General features: G+C 41.0%; 1 protein-coding gene across 2 annotated transcripts in view; it reads right to left on the bottom strand.

The window, feature by feature from the left end:
- Positions 1 to 18,867, bottom strand: part of LOC113024443 (protein sidekick-1) — a 311,016-nt gene that overhangs the window by 167,379 nt on the left and 124,770 nt on the right. For both annotated transcript variants that reach the window (XM_026171545.1, XM_026171546.1), the window contains exons 3-4: positions 16,482 to 16,588; positions 15,974 to 16,121 (exon numbers count right to left, since the gene is read on the bottom strand). In XM_026171545.1, coding sequence (XP_026027330.1) covers positions 15,974 to 16,121; positions 16,482 to 16,588 — 255 coding nt within the window. The remainder of the gene's footprint in view (positions 1 to 15,973; positions 16,122 to 16,481; positions 16,589 to 18,867) is intronic.

Here is an 18,867-nt window from a genome sequence, read left to right as displayed (position 1 = left end):
CCGGATCTTGTTCTTACCATTCAGCTGACTCCTCAGGACTTGCCTGACCCTCTGCAGGTACTTGGTGGTTGCAGCTTTTCTAGCGGCCTCTTCATGGTTCCCATTCGCCTGCGGGATCCCCAAGTACTTGTAACTGTCCTCTATGTCTGCAATGTTGCCTTCTGGTAGTTCAATCCCCTCAGTTCTGATAATGATCTCACTGAGGGGGTTCAGGCCTATGCAGAACAGCAGTGGGGACAGAGCATCTCCTTGGTAGATCCCGCACTTGATGGTGACTTGTGCTATGGGCTTGGAGTTGGCCTCTAGTGTTGTACGCCACATCCCCATTGAGTTCCCGATGAAGGCTCTTAGGGTCCCATTGATCTTGTACAATTCTAGGCATTCCAGTATCCAGCTGTGGGGCATTGAGTCATAGGCCTTCTTGTAATCAATCCAGGCAGTGCACAGGTTGGTCAGTCTGGTCTTGCAGTCTCAGCTGATTGTTCTGTCTACCAGTAGCTGGTGTTTTGCGCCTCTGGTATTCTTGCCAATTCCTTTCTGTGTCCCGCTCATGTATTGACCCATGTGCCTGTTCATCTTAGCCGATATGATGCCTGACAGGAGCTTCCATGTAGTACTGAGGCAGGTTATTGGTCGGTAGTTGGAGGGGACCGGTCCCTTCTTGGGGTCCTTGGGGATCAGGACCGTCCGGCCTTCAGTTAGCCATTCCGGGTGTCTCTCGTTAACTAGCAGCTGGTTCATTTGTGCTGCCAGACGCTCGTGGAGTGCAGTCAGCTTCTTCGGCCAGTAGGCGTGAACCATGTCGGGCCCTGGTGCTGTCCAACTCTTCATACTGGAGACCCTTTCTTGGATATCTGCCACTGTGATGGTTACTGGACCCTGTTCAGGGAGGTCGCTGTGGTCTGCCCTCAGATCCTCTAGCCACTGAGCATTGCCGTTATGGGTTGCATCCTTCTCCCATATGCTCTTCCAGTATTGCTCCGTCTCCAGCCTTGGTGGATATATATATATATATATATATATATATATATATATATATATATATATATATATATATATATATATATATATAGGGCTGCTCGATTATGGCAAAAATGATAATCACGATTATTTTCACTGAAATTGAGATCTCGATTATTTGACGATATTTATTTAACCCTTTAAGACCTACTATAGAACCAAGTCCGCCAGAGCTTATATTATATTTTTACATGTTGTAGTGCCATTTGTGGGAGCATTTCAATTTGCTATGCAACTGTTATAGCCCATATTTTAATAATATGTATGCATTAAGTCCATAGTAACTACATTAATTGCAAAAAAGTGCAATAAACTACAAAAAAAATTGAAAATCATTTTTGTTTGTTTTTTACATATATTTCTACTTGGAGAAATTTAAGAGGTTTATCCTTCAAAACTTTAAATACAAAAAAGTTCCAAAAAATAGTTTACAACAACAGGAAATTTATTTTGGGTGTCTTCATAGTTTTATTTTGGAGATACACCAATTTTTATATACTGCAGGAAAAACAAAAAAAACCAATCCTATGATGCAAATTTGCAAAGAAAACAGCATGTGCATCAAAATAAACTATTTCCAGCAGTGCAATTCGAGTTCTAAGCATCCCAGCAACTATTCAGAAAAGTCAAACATGACCAGTATAGGTTTTTAAGGCCTACAAGTAAAAAACTACAATTTCCGCGAAAATGAAGTCACTTCCGGTTTTGGGCAGGAAATGGCGGACATGCGACAGTTCGCGCTGACGTCTGTTTAACTGTGGGAAGTGTTACGAACAGCTGATCGGATCGGCAAAGCCTGTTTCTGGAATATTATGTTTTTGTTCCTGCAAGAGCTTTTTATGCAATTTTTGCAAAGCTTTATGTGGAAGGAAACCGTGACCGAGGACAAGCTGATGGCATCAGATGTAAGTACAACTCCTCCGGGTTATTGCGCTAGCTTACACGGTTCCGGTTCTACGGGGATTTAAAAATAGTTACACAAAACGGAGCATGCTGCTCTGACCGGCTTTAAAGGGTTAACAATGACTTTAAAAAATAATATAAAATAGTGTGCAACACCACTGAAGTTGTTTTTAACCTCTCTTTTCAACCAACAGCAGTCACTCTCCTCTCCAAATAACTTCTGCTTAGCTTTCCGAGCTTCCCTCGGGTCCTCTTAATCAGCGGTCTCCAACCTTTTTTGCACCACGGACGGTTTATGCGCGACAATATTTTCACGGACCGGCCTTTAAGGTGTCGCGGATAAATGAGGGAGGGGCTAATAATCGGCTCAGTCATTTTTAATGATCGTTGAAAGCCCAGATCGTAATCGTGATTAAAATTCGATTAATTGAGCAGCCCTATATATATATATATATATATGTGTGTGTGTGTGTGTGTGTGTGTGTGTGTGTGTGTGTGTGTGTGTGTGTGTGTGTGTGTGTGTGTTATAATAATAACCGTGTACACATAATGTGCTTAAAATAGATATTTTAGGTGACTCAAGAAGACTTCTGCTTATATCATCTACATGATACATGAGTGTCATTTGGTGACCTGAAGTTCTTAAGAAACGCCAGCACAGAAGTTTTGTTTTATGACTGAGTCACCGATCAGCTGCAGTTGATGATTCGAGAGAGAGCCTGGGTGCAATCTGCAAGAATAGCACAGCCACTTCATTTTTGGTATTCACATATCTTGACATGACAACTGAATTTGTTGGAATTCTTTATAGTAAATATTGAATTTTGTTCAAAAGCATTTTAACCACATTGAAATCATCTGAAATGACACAGCTGTCCTCAGGAGGAGTCCTGAGTACAAAACCAAACAAATTATGAGTCACAATGTTTTCTTTTTAATAAAGAAATATTTACATTTTTCTGTGTTGGCACTTATATATAATTATACATAGAAATATCTTACAATCTTATTTCTGTATATGCATATTCGCAGGATTTTATCCCAGGGGCATATCCATTAAAAAATCAGCGTCTACCATGCTTGTCTACTTGCAAATTTATACCTAGCCCTCATCAGTACAGCTCCACACAAAGTGATCTGTTACCTCTGCCTGTCTCTAAATCAAACCCCAATCTCCCTCAACACATTAAAAATCAGGCCTGAACTGACCTATAATCACATACAGGCTCAGACCTGCTGCTGAGGTATGAAGACGGAAGCTGAGGCCGCACAGTAGTCATGGTGCAAACAACGGCAAGAGGTAATAAAGAAATAATAAAAATAAATGGAAACACGGAGATGGAGCAGATTGCAGAGGCGGAAGCAGCCTTCATGTTTATGGATTATGTTCAGGCGTGTTTCCCTCTGCTCAGACCAACAACGTAACACTCGCATCTCTATGAAACCTTGCACACCTGGCACAGCAAGGACACCTTCATTAATTACTTAAACCTCCAGATATTACACAAGGATTTAATGATAAGTGACCCTGTGTTTTTCACTATACTAACAGAAGGGTGTTGCTAATAAAGTAGCTACTAGCAGTCATTTTAAAACAACCTCAGTTCTTCAGCGAGTCCACACAATGCTGGAAACAACTCTCTGAGATTCTGCTCCATTTTTATGCGACTGCGTCTCATAGTTTCTGCACTTTCACGCTGTTAATCTCCTGTTATACGTGTGTATCACAACCCAAAGATTTGCCACTCATACCTGGTAACTGAAGAGAAGACCACTGAACTCATTGCATATTCATGAAACCAGGCTGAGATGACCTCTGTTATGACATTTATGCTAGAAGAAGTCATTCTGGAAAATGTAACTGCATAACCATTTGCTGTAAATGGTCAATTCATTGCTTCAGACATTGTTGGACGCGGTAGGCCCATTAGCTCTGCAGGTAAATAATCACTTGTAAGCCAAGCAAACATCTGGGGCTGAAAAATGATGCCAACAGAGAAGTGCCAAAAAGTTTCCTCTAACGGTCACTTGAAGTTGGCTCCAAAAGTTAGTTATTTCCCATAGAGCCCCACGTTACAAAGCATGTTTACAGCTCGATACAAAAAGGAGTTTTTGCTTCTATTGTTAGTCTTCCCATTTTTATAACTCATCTGGTAAGGTGTTAAATTAGGACCACAGCTGCTTTGATTAACAGGTGTGCTTCCATTTATGGATACACCTTGCCAGCCTTGCTAGTCCTAGCTGATGACTCGACCCTCTTGTTGAAATAGAGCACCAATTAAGCGGGCTGAGCTGGTTGGATTCTGGTTATATTCCTGTAAAACAGGAAGCTGAGCTCAGTGTAAATGTCAATTTCTGTTGATTTACAGAGTTAATTACTGTATTATTAGAAACATATTAAACGTAACTGCCAACTGACTATCTCATTTTGCAGCAACAAAATAAATGAAGTGAGATAACTTAAAAGTTTAACTTGGCAAAAAATGTTTTGATCGCTATTGGGATAACATATTGTGAGGTGTCTGGTGAGTCCCATCTCTTATGGCCCAGTCCACATGTTTTAAACAGTATATGTTTTAGGCATTGACTCTCTAAACCAGGGGTGCTCAATACGTCGATCGCGATCGACCAGTCGATCGCAAAGGTAGTATTGGTAGATCGCATGGCATTAAAAAAAATAGATGCCAGCCTATCATCCATCCCGTCACTTGATTGATACAGGGAAGCCAGTCAGATTACATCAGATTTTTTCTGACGCTTAGGTCGCTGCGCATGCGCAAACAGCGGCGCGAAGTGTAGTAAAACTGACAAGCTAGTCAGCGAGTTAACTCCAATTTTTAGCTCTCGGTTTTTTCTCTTAAACCTGGCCGTCAGCAGCTACTGTCCGGACTATGCATCCCTGGCTGATTCAATTCAGTGCAAGTCATCAGAGTAAACTCAGGTAATGACAAAAAATTTACATAGTTAATTGTGTTGTGAAATATTGGATATTGCGGTTATGCATGTATACATTGTAGATATAAAGAATCCTCAATATATTTATAAATAAGTATATGTTTTGGATTTTTGTAGTGGGTAGATCATTTTGACTTGGTCATTTTATAAGTAGCTCACATGCGGAAAAAGTGTGAGCACCCCTAAACAATCTAAAAATACCTTGTTACTGAAATATTACCAATCGAAAATGACCTCTGCTGGAATCTATAAAGAATAAAATCTACCCATGAATTCCCTTTAAAGATTTTTAGCCTCATAAGAGAAGGAGCTGATATTTTATCTGTGAAGTGGGATCAACAAACACCAATAGAAGCGGGAGGCAGAGTGAAACAGACTGAAAATGAGAAACAAAACAAAGACAGAATAACAGGGAAAAAATATATGTTGTACTGAAGAGAGTGGTAAAATACTGAAGTGGAAATGGAAGAGTTTACAGTAGAGAATTTTCATTTTGTTATTTGCCGCCACATTAGAGGACCAAAGGAGCAATTCAATTATGGAAGTGGAAGGAAAGACGAAAGGGGAAAAGAAGAGAGCAGGAGGAAAAGGAGGAGAGAGCTAAATTGGAAAATATCAAGTTCAGGCAGGCATCAAAGAAAGAGGCCCTATTGTTTTATGTTCTGTCTTTTATCTTCTTCTCTAACATTAATCAGCGTAGAGATTTTCACATTTTCCTATCATGCAGTGGTTTATCTTTTAACCAATGTCATTAACTGCCATTAGTGACAGCACAACTATTAACTTTAACACAACCTCTTGTCTTTGTTTCCTTATGTACAGTTTATATTTCCTATTGTACCATTTCAGAAGTCAATGAACTGTAATGACTGCAATTACTCTTGACAAGCCTTATTTGAGCTGTCAATTAACAGAGCAGGGTTATTGTAATTCCTGAAAGAGGACAGCAGCATGGCTCCCAAAAGGAAAACAAGACCAAATGCCTTTTATCGACCTAATCATTTCTGGGAAGTTGCCTCACTAATACATAACATTATCACACATGAATCAAATGTAGGCAGAAATTACACAGCAAATGAAGACATACATGAAGCCCTCATGTCAGGCGAGGCAGACTGGTGAGCTTAGATACTATAACCATGCGAAATACTACAGCAGCTCTTTTTCTGTTGCTAAATTTGCTTTAAATGTCTGATTAGATTTTGTGTATATTTTGGATTAATTTGCACAGTGCAGAGATTATGCAGTGAATTCCCCTCAGTGTCTCTGCACACACACACACACACACACACACACACACACACACACACACACACACACACACACAGTAGTATTCTAGCATAATCAGATTTCTGGAACACGTGGGCTACTTCTGTGCACATGTGAACAGTATTTGGGGGCTCTCACCGTGACACGACCAACTCTGTCATCACGAGAGTTTTTAGGTTGAGCCAAATTGTGAATTCTGTGTGAGATGGTGCCCCACCCTGCAATCGTGTGAGTTCGTAATGTCGCCAGGATCAAGGTGTGAGTGGGTTTTGAATCGCCAGGAAAGGGATCTATAGGTGGCCTTTAAACCACCACCTCTGTTCAAAGGTTGTCATCCCATGTGCACAAAGACGACATCCTTTACTCCGTTCTTGAAGCATCTAGCGGTTCAAAATGTGAACAGTGGGATCCTCGAAAGAGTGTCCTTCCTCTTTTAAGCTACGCCTCATCCTGATGAGCTGGCACTACTATGCTGCACCATGTGTCTAGGAAGAATACTCCTGTGAGATTTCCTTACACATCAGAGAACCAACTTCACCCCTGATTTCCATCCTGTTAAATCTTTGCTTCATTACCACATACTTCAAATAGAACAAGGGTTTATCCAGGCAAAAGCATACATGTACCATGGCTTCCCCAGGTTCCCACATAGCAACAAACATCCACAGAGTATAAGTGAAAAGTAAAGCTCTAAGCTCTTTCAGAGGGATAGTACTTTTCCAGTGCATCAGGTATGTGGATGACACCTCAACATCAAAACCCAAGATGTAGAACATCTATTCACAGAAAAATCAACTTCATTGAGGATGACACCAGGATAACAGAAGAACAGGTATGCCTTGACTGTGCAGCTATCATTGAAGAGGACGGTATTCTATACACTGACACCAAAGCTCTTGTGACCCTAACAACTCACATGATGACAGGATGGATCAATGATTCTCAGGACCACCTCCAAAGGGACAACACCACTGGGGTTTAAGTACCTGCAACTCTCCATCAGCAGTTAAAATAAAGTAACCTCTTGGATGAGAGGTCAACTCATTTAAGGCTACCATGGATGGATGACTGGATGACTGAAGTTACACGAACATTACACACTGCTCAAAAAAAAAATTAAGGAACATTTTTAAATCATAGTATAGCACGACATCAATAAAACCTCTGGGATATTGATGTGGTCAGTTAATTAACAGAGGGGGTTATTTTTCCTCCTCGTCTTTTCTGACTGCATTTGGTTGTGGTCAGTGTCACTACTGGTAGCACGAGGCGATACCTGGACTCTACAGAGGTTGCTCAGGTAGTCCAGCCCCTTTAGGATAGCACATCAATACGTGCCATTGGCAGAATGTTTACTGTCTCTCCCAGCACAGGCTCAACAGCGTGGTAGAAGTTCAGGAGACAGGCAATTTCTCTAGGACAGCTGGACAGGGCTGTAGAACAGGGGTGTCAAACTCAGATACACAGTGGGCCAAAATTCAAAACTGGAACAAAGTCGCGGGCTAACGTTAATATTTATTGAAATATATTTATTGCTCCAGATATAAGAATGAATCTTTTCTTATGGACTCAAACACGTTTTGCTGAAAAGCTGAATATGGAACAAGCAAAGCTTAATACTAAACAATATATATATTAGCGGAAGCAAATGGATGGATGGATGGATTGGATTTATATAGCGCTTTTCAAGGCACCCAAAGCGCTTTACAATGCCACCGGCGACCTTCCGGTTACAGATATGCTTCCTGAGCCACAGTCGCCCCCAACATATCCAGCATGATTTTTTCTCCATTGAGACACGATGTGTTCTCAGAGTGTTCCTTTTTTTTCTTTCTTTCTTTGAGCAGTGTATAAGGTTTCAGAAAGTCTAATAAACCCACTCTAAATTTGGGAGATGAATAAAGTTTCTCAGTGCTCCATATAAACATTAAAATAAGAAAGTACAAGAACTTGGATAAGACTCACAACTGTACTTGCTCTGTAAGAAAGTTTATGTAATAAAAAATTAAATGAAAGCTTTAACAAAGACTGACAAAAAGAGGATTGTAGAATACAGTATATGCGTAAATGCAGAAAAAATTTGGCACATGGCTCGTCGTAGTGCTGCCACATGTCTTTAAATCCTACATGTCTGGGATGTCTTTGTAATCCCAAAAGTAACTAAATCATATCATTGAGAAGAAAGTCACATACAGTATCTAAGCTTCTGGTGGCTCCAGAGATTAAGTTCCAGACACAATGGATTGAGTTGAGCTTAAACTCTTTACTCCATATTCATTTCCTGCAAGCTTTTTTTTTTATTCATGTCTTCTTCTTCTTCTTCTCCTCAGCCACTTTGATGCTTCCTTTTGCACGCCGTGAGAAATGCACTCATTAACAACTGCGGCGCTACTGTCGTGGATGGAAGACCTTTCAAATGGCCGGTTGCATTTTTCAACATGTGGTGAGATCTAAGGCTACGTGTCTTTTAAGTCTCCCTCCAAATGATGCTCTTTTCCTCTTGATCTTGCTGTTTGCCTCATCCATACACATGAATATGTGTGCACGCTCTCACACACAAACACACACAACATCTGCTTGCAAAGTTCAGACACCGAGAAAGTTCCTTCTGTTCAGACCTCTGCTGATTATGTGTGCGTACGTGTGTGCGTGCGACGGAGAGCGGTGAAATAATGAATCGTTCCTTCTGTTAGAGTAGTGTTTGACAAATTAAAATGAATGAATTTTCAGAAACGCACACACTCACACATACCCCACCACGGCGTATGGCAGCTTAGGCCAGGTATAAGGAGAAATAGTTCCCATAAGGCCCAGTTCTGACACTGATGGCTTGTGACATCACTGCTCTCCACACCGCTCAACTCCCCAGCAACAAGAAGCTGAAATATTCACTGTCCTTCCTGGCATGCTTCTGCATAGATCACTGCCTTTATTTGATCAATCCGGGCTTCATGTGTCCCTGATGGAAAAAGAAAGGCGAATTCTAATTCTCCTCGTCCAGCCCGTCCTCTTGAAGCTGCCGGCTATCAGAATCATTTCACGTCCATCTGCCACAGGCCACAGAGCTAATTAAAAACAGCAGCTCTCTCCTCTCGACCTGGGCAGCAGGTCACAGCTCAAATATATATCAGTGTCTGCGGCGCTGAGGTGGGAGCACTGTCCCCAAGTTGTTTTTTAACTGCTGCTGGACAGCTGAGAGAGAAAAAAAAGTCTGAAGTTTAGAGCCCGTTTAAAAATAGGAGGATGAGGGCAGGAAAAACATTTTGCAAGGAGAGGGAGAGGGGTGGGACATCAGAGAGATGGCAGAGCAGCATGGAGTGGAGATGGGGAGGACAGGGAGTGGGGGCTCCATTAGATTAGAGCAGAGTGTGTGGGAAGTGACAGCTTGTAAGTTCTTTGCTGGCCAGTATTTTGAGGCTAGGGAGTTTGGGAATGTTCATAGACAGGATGTGTGTGTGTGTGTGTGTGTGTGTGTGTGTGTGTGTGTGTGTGTGTGTGTGTGTGTGTGTGTGTGTGTGTGTGTGTGTGTGTGTGTGTGTGTGTGTTGGATATGCAGAGTGGGGTTAGGGGCAGGCACATGGACATAAATTGAGAGCAGGGGAGAGGTAGAGAGACAGACAGTGAGATGGGGCTGGGGACTCTGGGAGTGATGCATATCGGATCAATAAACTTCATAAACGAAATCATCAACTCGGTCACCACGAAGACAGCCAACCGCCAGGCACCATCTGGCCCCGTCTCACCGGACCGCAGGATCAGCCAGCGTAACCTCACACACACACACCGTTACACACGTAGGGCTGTGCAAATATTCACTGCACTCACTCTGACACACATGAGCGCACACAGAGACGCTTGTGCCAGGTAGACGCAACTGAGATTGGTCTGAAGAGACAGATTTTCAGTGTGCGTGTGTGTGTGTGTGTGCGTGTGTGTGCGTGTGAGTGTGTGTGTGTGTTCGTGCACGCACCACAGCCGTTAAGCAGTTTATTCAGAAACAGAGGTTTATGAGTTCTGTATAACACTATATCCTGTAGCATGATAATGACCATAAAAGAGGCAAAGAGTGAGAGAAGGGCAGCCAACTGAGGGAACAAAGCAATATGAAGAATAATTTAGAGGCAGAAAAGTAGGAGGACAGACATGGAGCAGGGAGGTGAGAGGGGGAAAGAGTGTCTTGTAGAGACAGGAGGGGAGCTGTGAAGAAAGGTGCAAATTAGTCTTTTCTATGAGGGTTCAAAGGAAGTGTTATGCATGAATCTTCATCTCAGTATGTGAATGTGGGCTGCAAGCAAATCAGAATATTTCAATTCACAATGCAGAGCTGAATGTTTTTATCCAGATTATATTAATACCTGATAATGGCGTGGAGAGATCCACTTTTCCTAGTCACATTATAGGCGACTCTGTTTTGGAAGAGCAGGAACACCAGAAACCCATGAAATGATTCGAATGAAAACGTTGCAATTTTATTTAAAATATTTCTGTTTACAAAATATTTCACCATGCTCAGACTTTGCAAAGGGGCAGAACTAGCTGTCATTTTTATGTTGTTTCCATGGATACAGATACTGGTGCGAAAACCTTGAATTTGAGACTCTTCGCTCCCAAGGTTCACACCAATCAGATCTTCTCCGCCCAAACAAAGTGCCAACACAACTGCTCCCAAGGGTGTACCCACCTCTTAATAGGAATAAACAAATACATCTTATCAGTGAACAGGGAGAAGAGTCTCTATAATTTGTGTTTTTACTACTTGTACTGCATAGATATCACAGAGAACTGTGCTTTATAATGGTGAAAGATATCCGGTTCAAGTCCAGCAGGAGACAAACCCAACCACAGGGATTCACAAGCTGGTGTACTCCTAGTGCCAGACCCAGGCCAGGAAAAATGCGAGGGTTGAATCAGGAAGGGCATCTGGCCTAAAATCGGTGCCAAATCAAACATGTGGATCCATCCGTTGTGGTGACCTCTTGGGAAATAAGGGAGCGGCCTACTGTGCTTCTGTAAGGTTCAGAGGAGTGTGGATTTGTTGCTTTGTGGATATAGGTTTTTGCTAAAGATCTATTAAGCAACCAGGACAGAAATATAAGTGATAATTTATGTTCAGTGGTATCATTACATGGCTGTAATACGAGAGCGCTGGCCCGCCTATTCTAAGTTGACCGCTATGGTCTGTGCACTGGAGAGTTTTTCTATAACAGTTAAGATTACCTACTGCTAGAATAAAGTACCAGGAAAGTGTTCAGACTTTATTTCATTTTACGTGTTCAGCTGAAATCAGTCCACTTATGTCCATTATTCAAGGTTGAGCTAAATCATTCATCACTGAATATAAATGAGGTTATGATTTAATATGATGTTTCGCTCCCAGGGTGCCTCCCTCCTCATCCTGTGTGTGTCGAGGCGCACAAACGTAGCCCCGCTGTTCTGTCTCAGCCAGCACACAATTAACAATTAGCGTCATAGCAGGTGGACAGTGCTACATGAAACGAGCACAGCATTACATTGTACCAAATCCCTGACCCATTGCTGCTGCTGGCTCAAACAACTTTTCTAGCTAAAACCCTGCAATCATCACAAGAAACCACATGTTTTTCGCTCAATTTACAAAAAAACACAATCACAAAAACATGTCTAAGTGACACAATGAGTGTATTTTATCTAGATTATGTGTTTCTATTTTAGAGCTGCTACATGTGTAAATAAATGAAAACATGTTACTCTGTCTCACTTCCACGGCTTGTCTTTTGTCCTGTCTCCCTCCCCTCATCCCCAAACAGTCATGGCAGATGGCTGGCCCTCTCTAAGCTTGGTTGTTGCTAATTCTTTCCTGTTTAAAATGAGCTTTTCCTTCCCACTGTCTCCAAGTGTTTGCTTATACAGTGGTGCCTGATTGTATTAGTATAGAGCTTTTTACACTAATATATAAATATAGAGCAACTTGAGGTGACTGTTGTTGTGATTTGGCGCTACATTAATAACATTTAATTGAATTGAACTGATCATGATTTAAGAAAAACCTTTGTTTCATAGCCCTGTATCTGTTAAAACAGACTGCTGGCCAAAGTCAGGCAGCTAGCTAGCACCAGGAATGTCCTGGGCATTGGTTACAGTGTATTTTGGCTAGCTCAGCTGCCAATAAATGCTCTAAGCCTGTTATCATCTGTTAACTTAGCAAAAAGACTGATTGTCTCTCTTTTTTTATTTTACTATTCTGATCCACCGCTATACTAGAGGAGTCAAAAACTGCATCAGATGAAAAAAAAAGAAAAAAAAAGATGAATCTCTAGAGTTTCTACTGGTTTCTCTGTTTCTCATATCTAACTCTCTCGAGGACTGGAGAGACTGCTGTCAGCATCCAAGACAGATAACTGAGATAGAAACTATTCATACCAAATTATTAGAGGCAACACACCTCATTCCATCTTTATAAGATTGGAATATGGTCTAAATAAAATGCCTCCTACATTGAGTGCCAAGCTTTTGCCATTTGAAAAAGCACAGCGGCTTGTTATTAACAGAATGCCACTTACATTGTATTTCATATAAATGCCTTAATTTCTTATTACTTTAGTGAAGGCAGTCTGGAATTCAGTGCAAACTGTGTCTGCAATAAATAGCTGAGGAAACTCATGAATTTTATGGGTTTTCCTGGTAATAAAATGTCTTGACTGTGCATTTTAGGACAGAAAGTTTTATCAGTTTTTCCCCCCTCAACTTAATCAAGATAAATGGCAAAGAGTAATGGAGCCACTGGAGCTACTTCAGCGACATATACCATTTCCAATACTGGCCACTGTAATCTCTGTGTTGACTGCTCAGCTGAGTATACCTGCCAAACTTGGAACTGTATTTCAAACACTGCAGCCCATTTGGATATAATGGAACAGAAAAGTAATAAAAGACAAAACAAGGATAACACCCCCCCCCACCCCCCCCACCCCCCCCCCCACACACACACACACACACAAAATGCAATCACGAGTCATTACAATAATTACAAAGTGAATAAAAAATTGTTCCTGTGATCCAAGAAACTGGAAATATATTGTATCACCTGAAGCAGGTACGGTTAAAACCATGACAACCATATTTTCGGAATCAATTATCACCACATATATATATAAACCACCTGAAGCTTCTTCATTTTTGATATACTGTAAGTGCACCACAAATGTGCTGTATAAAGTAAAATACAATGTGCTATAAAAAGAGCTGTTTTAACATCATCTGTAACCATGTACCGTTTACACTGGTAAACAGTTTACATCATCATCATCATCATCATCCCCACTGTAGAGATCATTCTGGATGATGTGACCTCCAACTCTAACCATAGTCAGGTGTCCACACATTCCTTCTGGCTGTGACCATTTTGACATCTGCAGGCTCTGTATTGGCCTCAGGCTTGTGGATATGATAAAATCGGGCAGCCGATTGTTCACTGTCACATCACATTGTTTAAATGCTCTGCTAACCTACTGCTGCAACTGTTACATCAGTGCTTACTCTACGATCCATGCACCCACCTCAGCTTCACCTTAGGCTTTTACTATTAATTATATATTTCCCTCTATTGGTGTACTGTAGGCTATGGAGCTTCCAGAATATATCCAGGCATTAATATAGTACTTAACCTTTGTGTCAGGAGCAGTTCTGACAAAAAGGTTGATACTTTAAAGCTTTTTATTGCTGTCAGGGTTGATTTACAGTAGATGGATATTAGAATCCAAATTTAAAAGTATACTCCGCATATGCTAGCAGGCTTTTAAAGTCACCATGGAGTCACATGTCAGATCTTATAAACCAGCTCTTTTCAGGGTTAATGTGAGGATACATCCTCCACAGCAGGTCTGTGGGACTAGAATTGGACTCATTAATGTCCCAACGAGCACTTGAGATGTTACTAAAGGTCATGAAGCTGGTATGTAGAGAAAGAGGTGCCTGGGGTCGTTGTGTGCTTTTGTTTCAAAGTTAGTTCAGAAATTGATGAAAAACATAATAGTGGCAGTAGCAACATAAGGAGAAGTGATAAAAGCTCTGTCCAATTTTAAGATCAACACCTATACAGATATTTGGTGATTTAACAATCAAATATTCTGATATCTGATAACAGCCAATGTTTTTTTCTTTCAGACACACAAACCAAATAATCGAATTTGCCTTATATTTGATATCTACAGTTATTTATTTGCTTGTTATTAACTTATTTCCTCTCTGCCAGACTCTGCTTGTATCATCTTGTTGTTATGTTTGTGTGTTGTCAACAGGGAAGTTGCAGAGTACCCTCTGTTGGACAAATTATCCAGTATCAACACTCATAACATGAATGTTATGAGCTAATATCAGCTGAACATATCAGCCTGCTGATAAATTGGTCAGGCTCTAATAAAGCTGAGAAAATCTCTACCGCTGATTCCCTATTGCTAATTTTAAAGGTTAAATCCTCCTCGCACAGTAGCTAGTGTTTTTAAGATTGCAGATCGTTTTTCTTCACTGTTTACCGGCACGCCAATAAAACCTGCTTAAATGTGGTTGGTTGGTAGCGCTAAGATATAAGCAAACACAAAAGAAAAGTTTCAGGCACTAACAATCTTGTCCCCTGGCCACAGATGCTCCATATCTACTGCAGATGTATTTTTATTGAAATAATCACGGAATAATCTGTAACTATAACAAGGGCTCCTCTTTGTTTTTTTATTTTCGTGTACAGCAGCAGGGAGCACACTTCAGCAGGGATGCTTTGACTGAAAACACCTTCATGCAGATAGTGTCGTGTGCAGCAAAATAATTGCAGTCCACTATCATTAAGCCACTCTCAATAAAGCCCCATTAACTTAACAGGAGTACATTATCCTAGTTCGTCCAAATTAAAAGCAAATTCAAACTTGATGTGAACCAGAAACAAAAGCAACGCCCCCCCCCCAAAGTAAAAAAAAAAAAACCTGTTTATATAACCTGAATCCACATAGCATTCTGAAAAGCTCTTTGGAGGTGGTGTCTGTCGTTAAAGGGGTGAAAAGGTTGCTGTCTGTCCGTTTACGTGTACAGCAAGGCCACTGACAATTTCATTCAATAACACACTGGGGAGCAGTTAGTGGTCTTAATGGGGAGTTAGTTATCTCAGAGTGCAAGCAGAGACTAATAAAATCACTGAAGGTCTCCATCTCAACAGCTATTGTCACAGAGGAGCCGATTCAAAAAGGTGCATATCCCAAATTAATTTAAAATGCTGCCTGAATCTATATCACACCACTCTGCAAACCAAAAGCACACTACCATCCCTGTGCTTAGCTTATGAGCATTTTTTCAAAAGAGTGACACTTACAGGATATCTGCAGCAACTAAGAAATAATATGCAAATTGTCAGCATTTCAAAAAGAGCTGGAGAATAACATCAAACAAAAAGACTGTGAAGCACAGCTTACACAACACAGGGACCCTCATATCTCTGCTGTACAATTAATATAAAAGAATATCTCCCATGCACCTAAAATTACTTAATAACCTTGTAGATTTGATTCACTGAAAAGCCCGCTTTATCTTCTCTTGATAATGTCCTGTGTCTCTTCTTATGAAAAGGGTCAGTTATCTAAATAGCTTATTATTCATAGCAATTGACATGCGAGGATTAAAAGAACTTTTGTGCTTCTGCAGAACACTAATTAATACACCACTGTGGGATAAGAACTGTAAAATTAAAATTTTATCTCAGGCGGTATTTTGTTAGACACACTTTGTGCTCGAGACTGCAAAAGACACCATACAAACACAAGTGCGTGCTCAAGACACAAAGCAAAAGGGTAAAAGAAACACCTACATTCGGTTGTTGGGGATTATCTTGTGTCCATCTTTGTACCATGTGACCAATGGTTGAGGAAACGAAGCAAGGGGAGGAGGGTTGATGAGGGCTGCTCGGCCCTGAGTCACCGTCTTTCTCTGCTCTTCGGCCAAGAAGTTACCCAGAACTTGAGGAAAAGAGAGAAGGATGAAGAGTATGAAGATCAACACCAATGCATCACAATACATTTACTGCACAATCAGATATGCCGGTGTTGGTGTTGTCCCTACATCATCATAAAACTGTTGATGTAGAATCAGTATTGGAACTGACCAATCACGCTGTCTTCACAGTCAGTTAGCATTAGCCAAGATGCTATCTAATGCTTTTTTAAACCATCACTGTTTCAATATTTGTAAGATTGTAAGAATTGAGCAAAGCTGAAGCTTGTTAAGTTTTAATTGTGCACAAAACAACATCTTCAATTGTTTTACTCAGTTTACTTTAAACCAGCGTGTGTGTGTCCGTGTATGCTGTGTGTACTTACAGGCCACCTGCACCTCCGTTCTCCTGTGTATTACTGCTCCCATCCTGTTCCTCACCATACACTGATACAGTCCAGCATCAGTCCTCTTCAGGGACGGCATAGACAACCTAAAGATGGACACATGGAGAGGAAGACTATAAGGGTAGGTTTTTCTTCTCAAAGCTGTAAATAAAAATAAAACTGGGAGTGATGTCTGGAGACCAACAAGACAGAAGGGAACGAAGGTGGAGGTCTGGTTGTCCATATGCGTGCACTCTTGTGTAATTCCCTTTCATGTCCTTGATCTCAGAAAATGGATTGGGCCTAAGGTTGTAAAAGTTTCCAGATAACAGAAGGCAGAGAGAGCATATGCACAGTTTGTGTACATGTATGTATGTCTGTTTGCGTCTGTGTGCCGCGTATGAAAAGGTTTTTGATGTTTGCGAGGTCTTTTTTTTCTGAGAAGGATTGTTAATGGGGTTTTAATGGACTGTGCTTCACTAATGGGAAGCTTGGCATAGGATCTAGGTTGGTACCATGCTGGACAAATACACACACACACACACACACACACACACACACACACACACACACACACACACACACACACACACACACACACATTCCGCACAAACCGGATAGACATAGCAAAACCGGACATCGCTTTGGGGCTCATTACGAATACCAGGACAGCCAAGTATTTAACTCCCAGGCTGTCAGTGCATGCTGCCAACATACACAAACCCGCAGACACAAATACACACATGTACATCAAAGACTCACAAACCCAACTCCATTTGAATCAGGAACGACACATTACACAGCAGCTCTGATCCTAAAACAGATTTTGATATTGGACACTTTCTACCACCAATCTATCTCCCTCTCTCTCTGGTCAGCTACATTTTCAACAGCCGTGTGCAGCGGAAACACCATGTGTTTTAAGTTCCAACAAGTTGTTAGATTTCTGTCATCTACCACTATATTTAGATACAGATATATATATAGACAATGCAGTAATTTCCTAGTCAGTTTCTCTGACAAGCTTAGCGTTAAATGTGATTGACTGATTCAAGAAATAAAAATCGATTTTGTTTTGTGTAATACTGTGATGAGAGACTGCACAAAAGAAGAAGGTAAATGTAGGACGGTAGTCATTTTACATTAAATCTGAAGTTCGTCAGACCAGAAATTATTAATATTTATGTGTTTTCAACAGGTTTATATTATTCTAAAACTATACAGCACGTAACTGAGACAAGTATTGGCTTGAGGGAAAAAACACATGCATTGTGAGAAATAAGTTTGTCAGCCAAGCATGTTATACAGTTTTGAAGACAATGCAGTAGCCTTGTCATAAGTGTCCCTGAAAACAAAGCAAACGCTGCTGCCTTCTTTTTTTTTGAGAGTCTAACTTGTCTTAGTGATGTTTTTATTCCAACTCACAATGTGCAAAAAGTGGCAGGCTACTGCCGTTGAACTGACAATGATAAAAGAAGCCGGAGCTGAAGCTTACATTAATGTAAATCATTGTCACTTACTGTGCATCTGAATTCTCCACTGACCAGCGCTTTAAACTAAGATAAAGGATGAAGAAAAATAAAATATTCCATATATATTTTACTATGTGGAAGCCCAAAGCATGTTTCTGAGTTTATGTTAAACTAAGTGGATCTGTGAGACCCGTATTAACTGTAAACATGACCAAAAATCACAGCAAAGCACTGCTATCGAGCACTGCTTGGTCCCGCTCCTGTAGCAGCAGCATGCACAAAGCTGCAGGCCGTCCAATTTGCTGAAAATGGTTTATATATCAATGGCAGAAAGGTGCTATTGCTATATAGCACATCAGGATCTAGTGAGGTTCAATATCTCATCCCACACTATATGTCTTCATTTAACTGAGAATAAAATATGTAAATGAGCATATATAAAGTTGCAAAGGTAGAACACTAAAATCAGGCTTAGCAGATGGCCACATCCTGACACACACACACACACACACACACACACGCACACACACTCATATTCACTGCAGCTTGCCAATTCAGCATAGCCTCACCAAACTAAAGTAGCCAGAACGCTGAGAGCAGTCCAGAGCCACACTGCACCTCCTGGCTCGAACAACGACTGCCTACAAAACTGCTGGCTCAACCTCTCCCTCCTTCAGTGTGTATGCATTCCCAAGATTCCCTCCATTTCTGAATGATGTGAAAAACAATTTTGTTTCACAGCTGCAGTTTTGCCGAGAGGAATTGCTTAGTTCTTACCAACCAACACACACAGGGACAGAGAGAGAGGGGGCACAGGAGGAGGAGGAGGAGAAGAAAAGGTACAGGGCAAAAAGCAAAGAAACAGCACAGACATATTGATTGGATCCCCTCCTCTTTACCCACACCATATACAT

The sequence above is a fragment of the Astatotilapia calliptera genome, chromosome 6 (assembly GCF_900246225.1).
Source record: "Astatotilapia calliptera chromosome 6, fAstCal1.2, whole genome shotgun sequence".
Classification (NCBI taxonomy): Eukaryota; Metazoa; Chordata; class Actinopteri; order Cichliformes; family Cichlidae; genus Astatotilapia; species Astatotilapia calliptera.
This window is presented reverse-complemented; position numbering and strand designations above follow the sequence as displayed.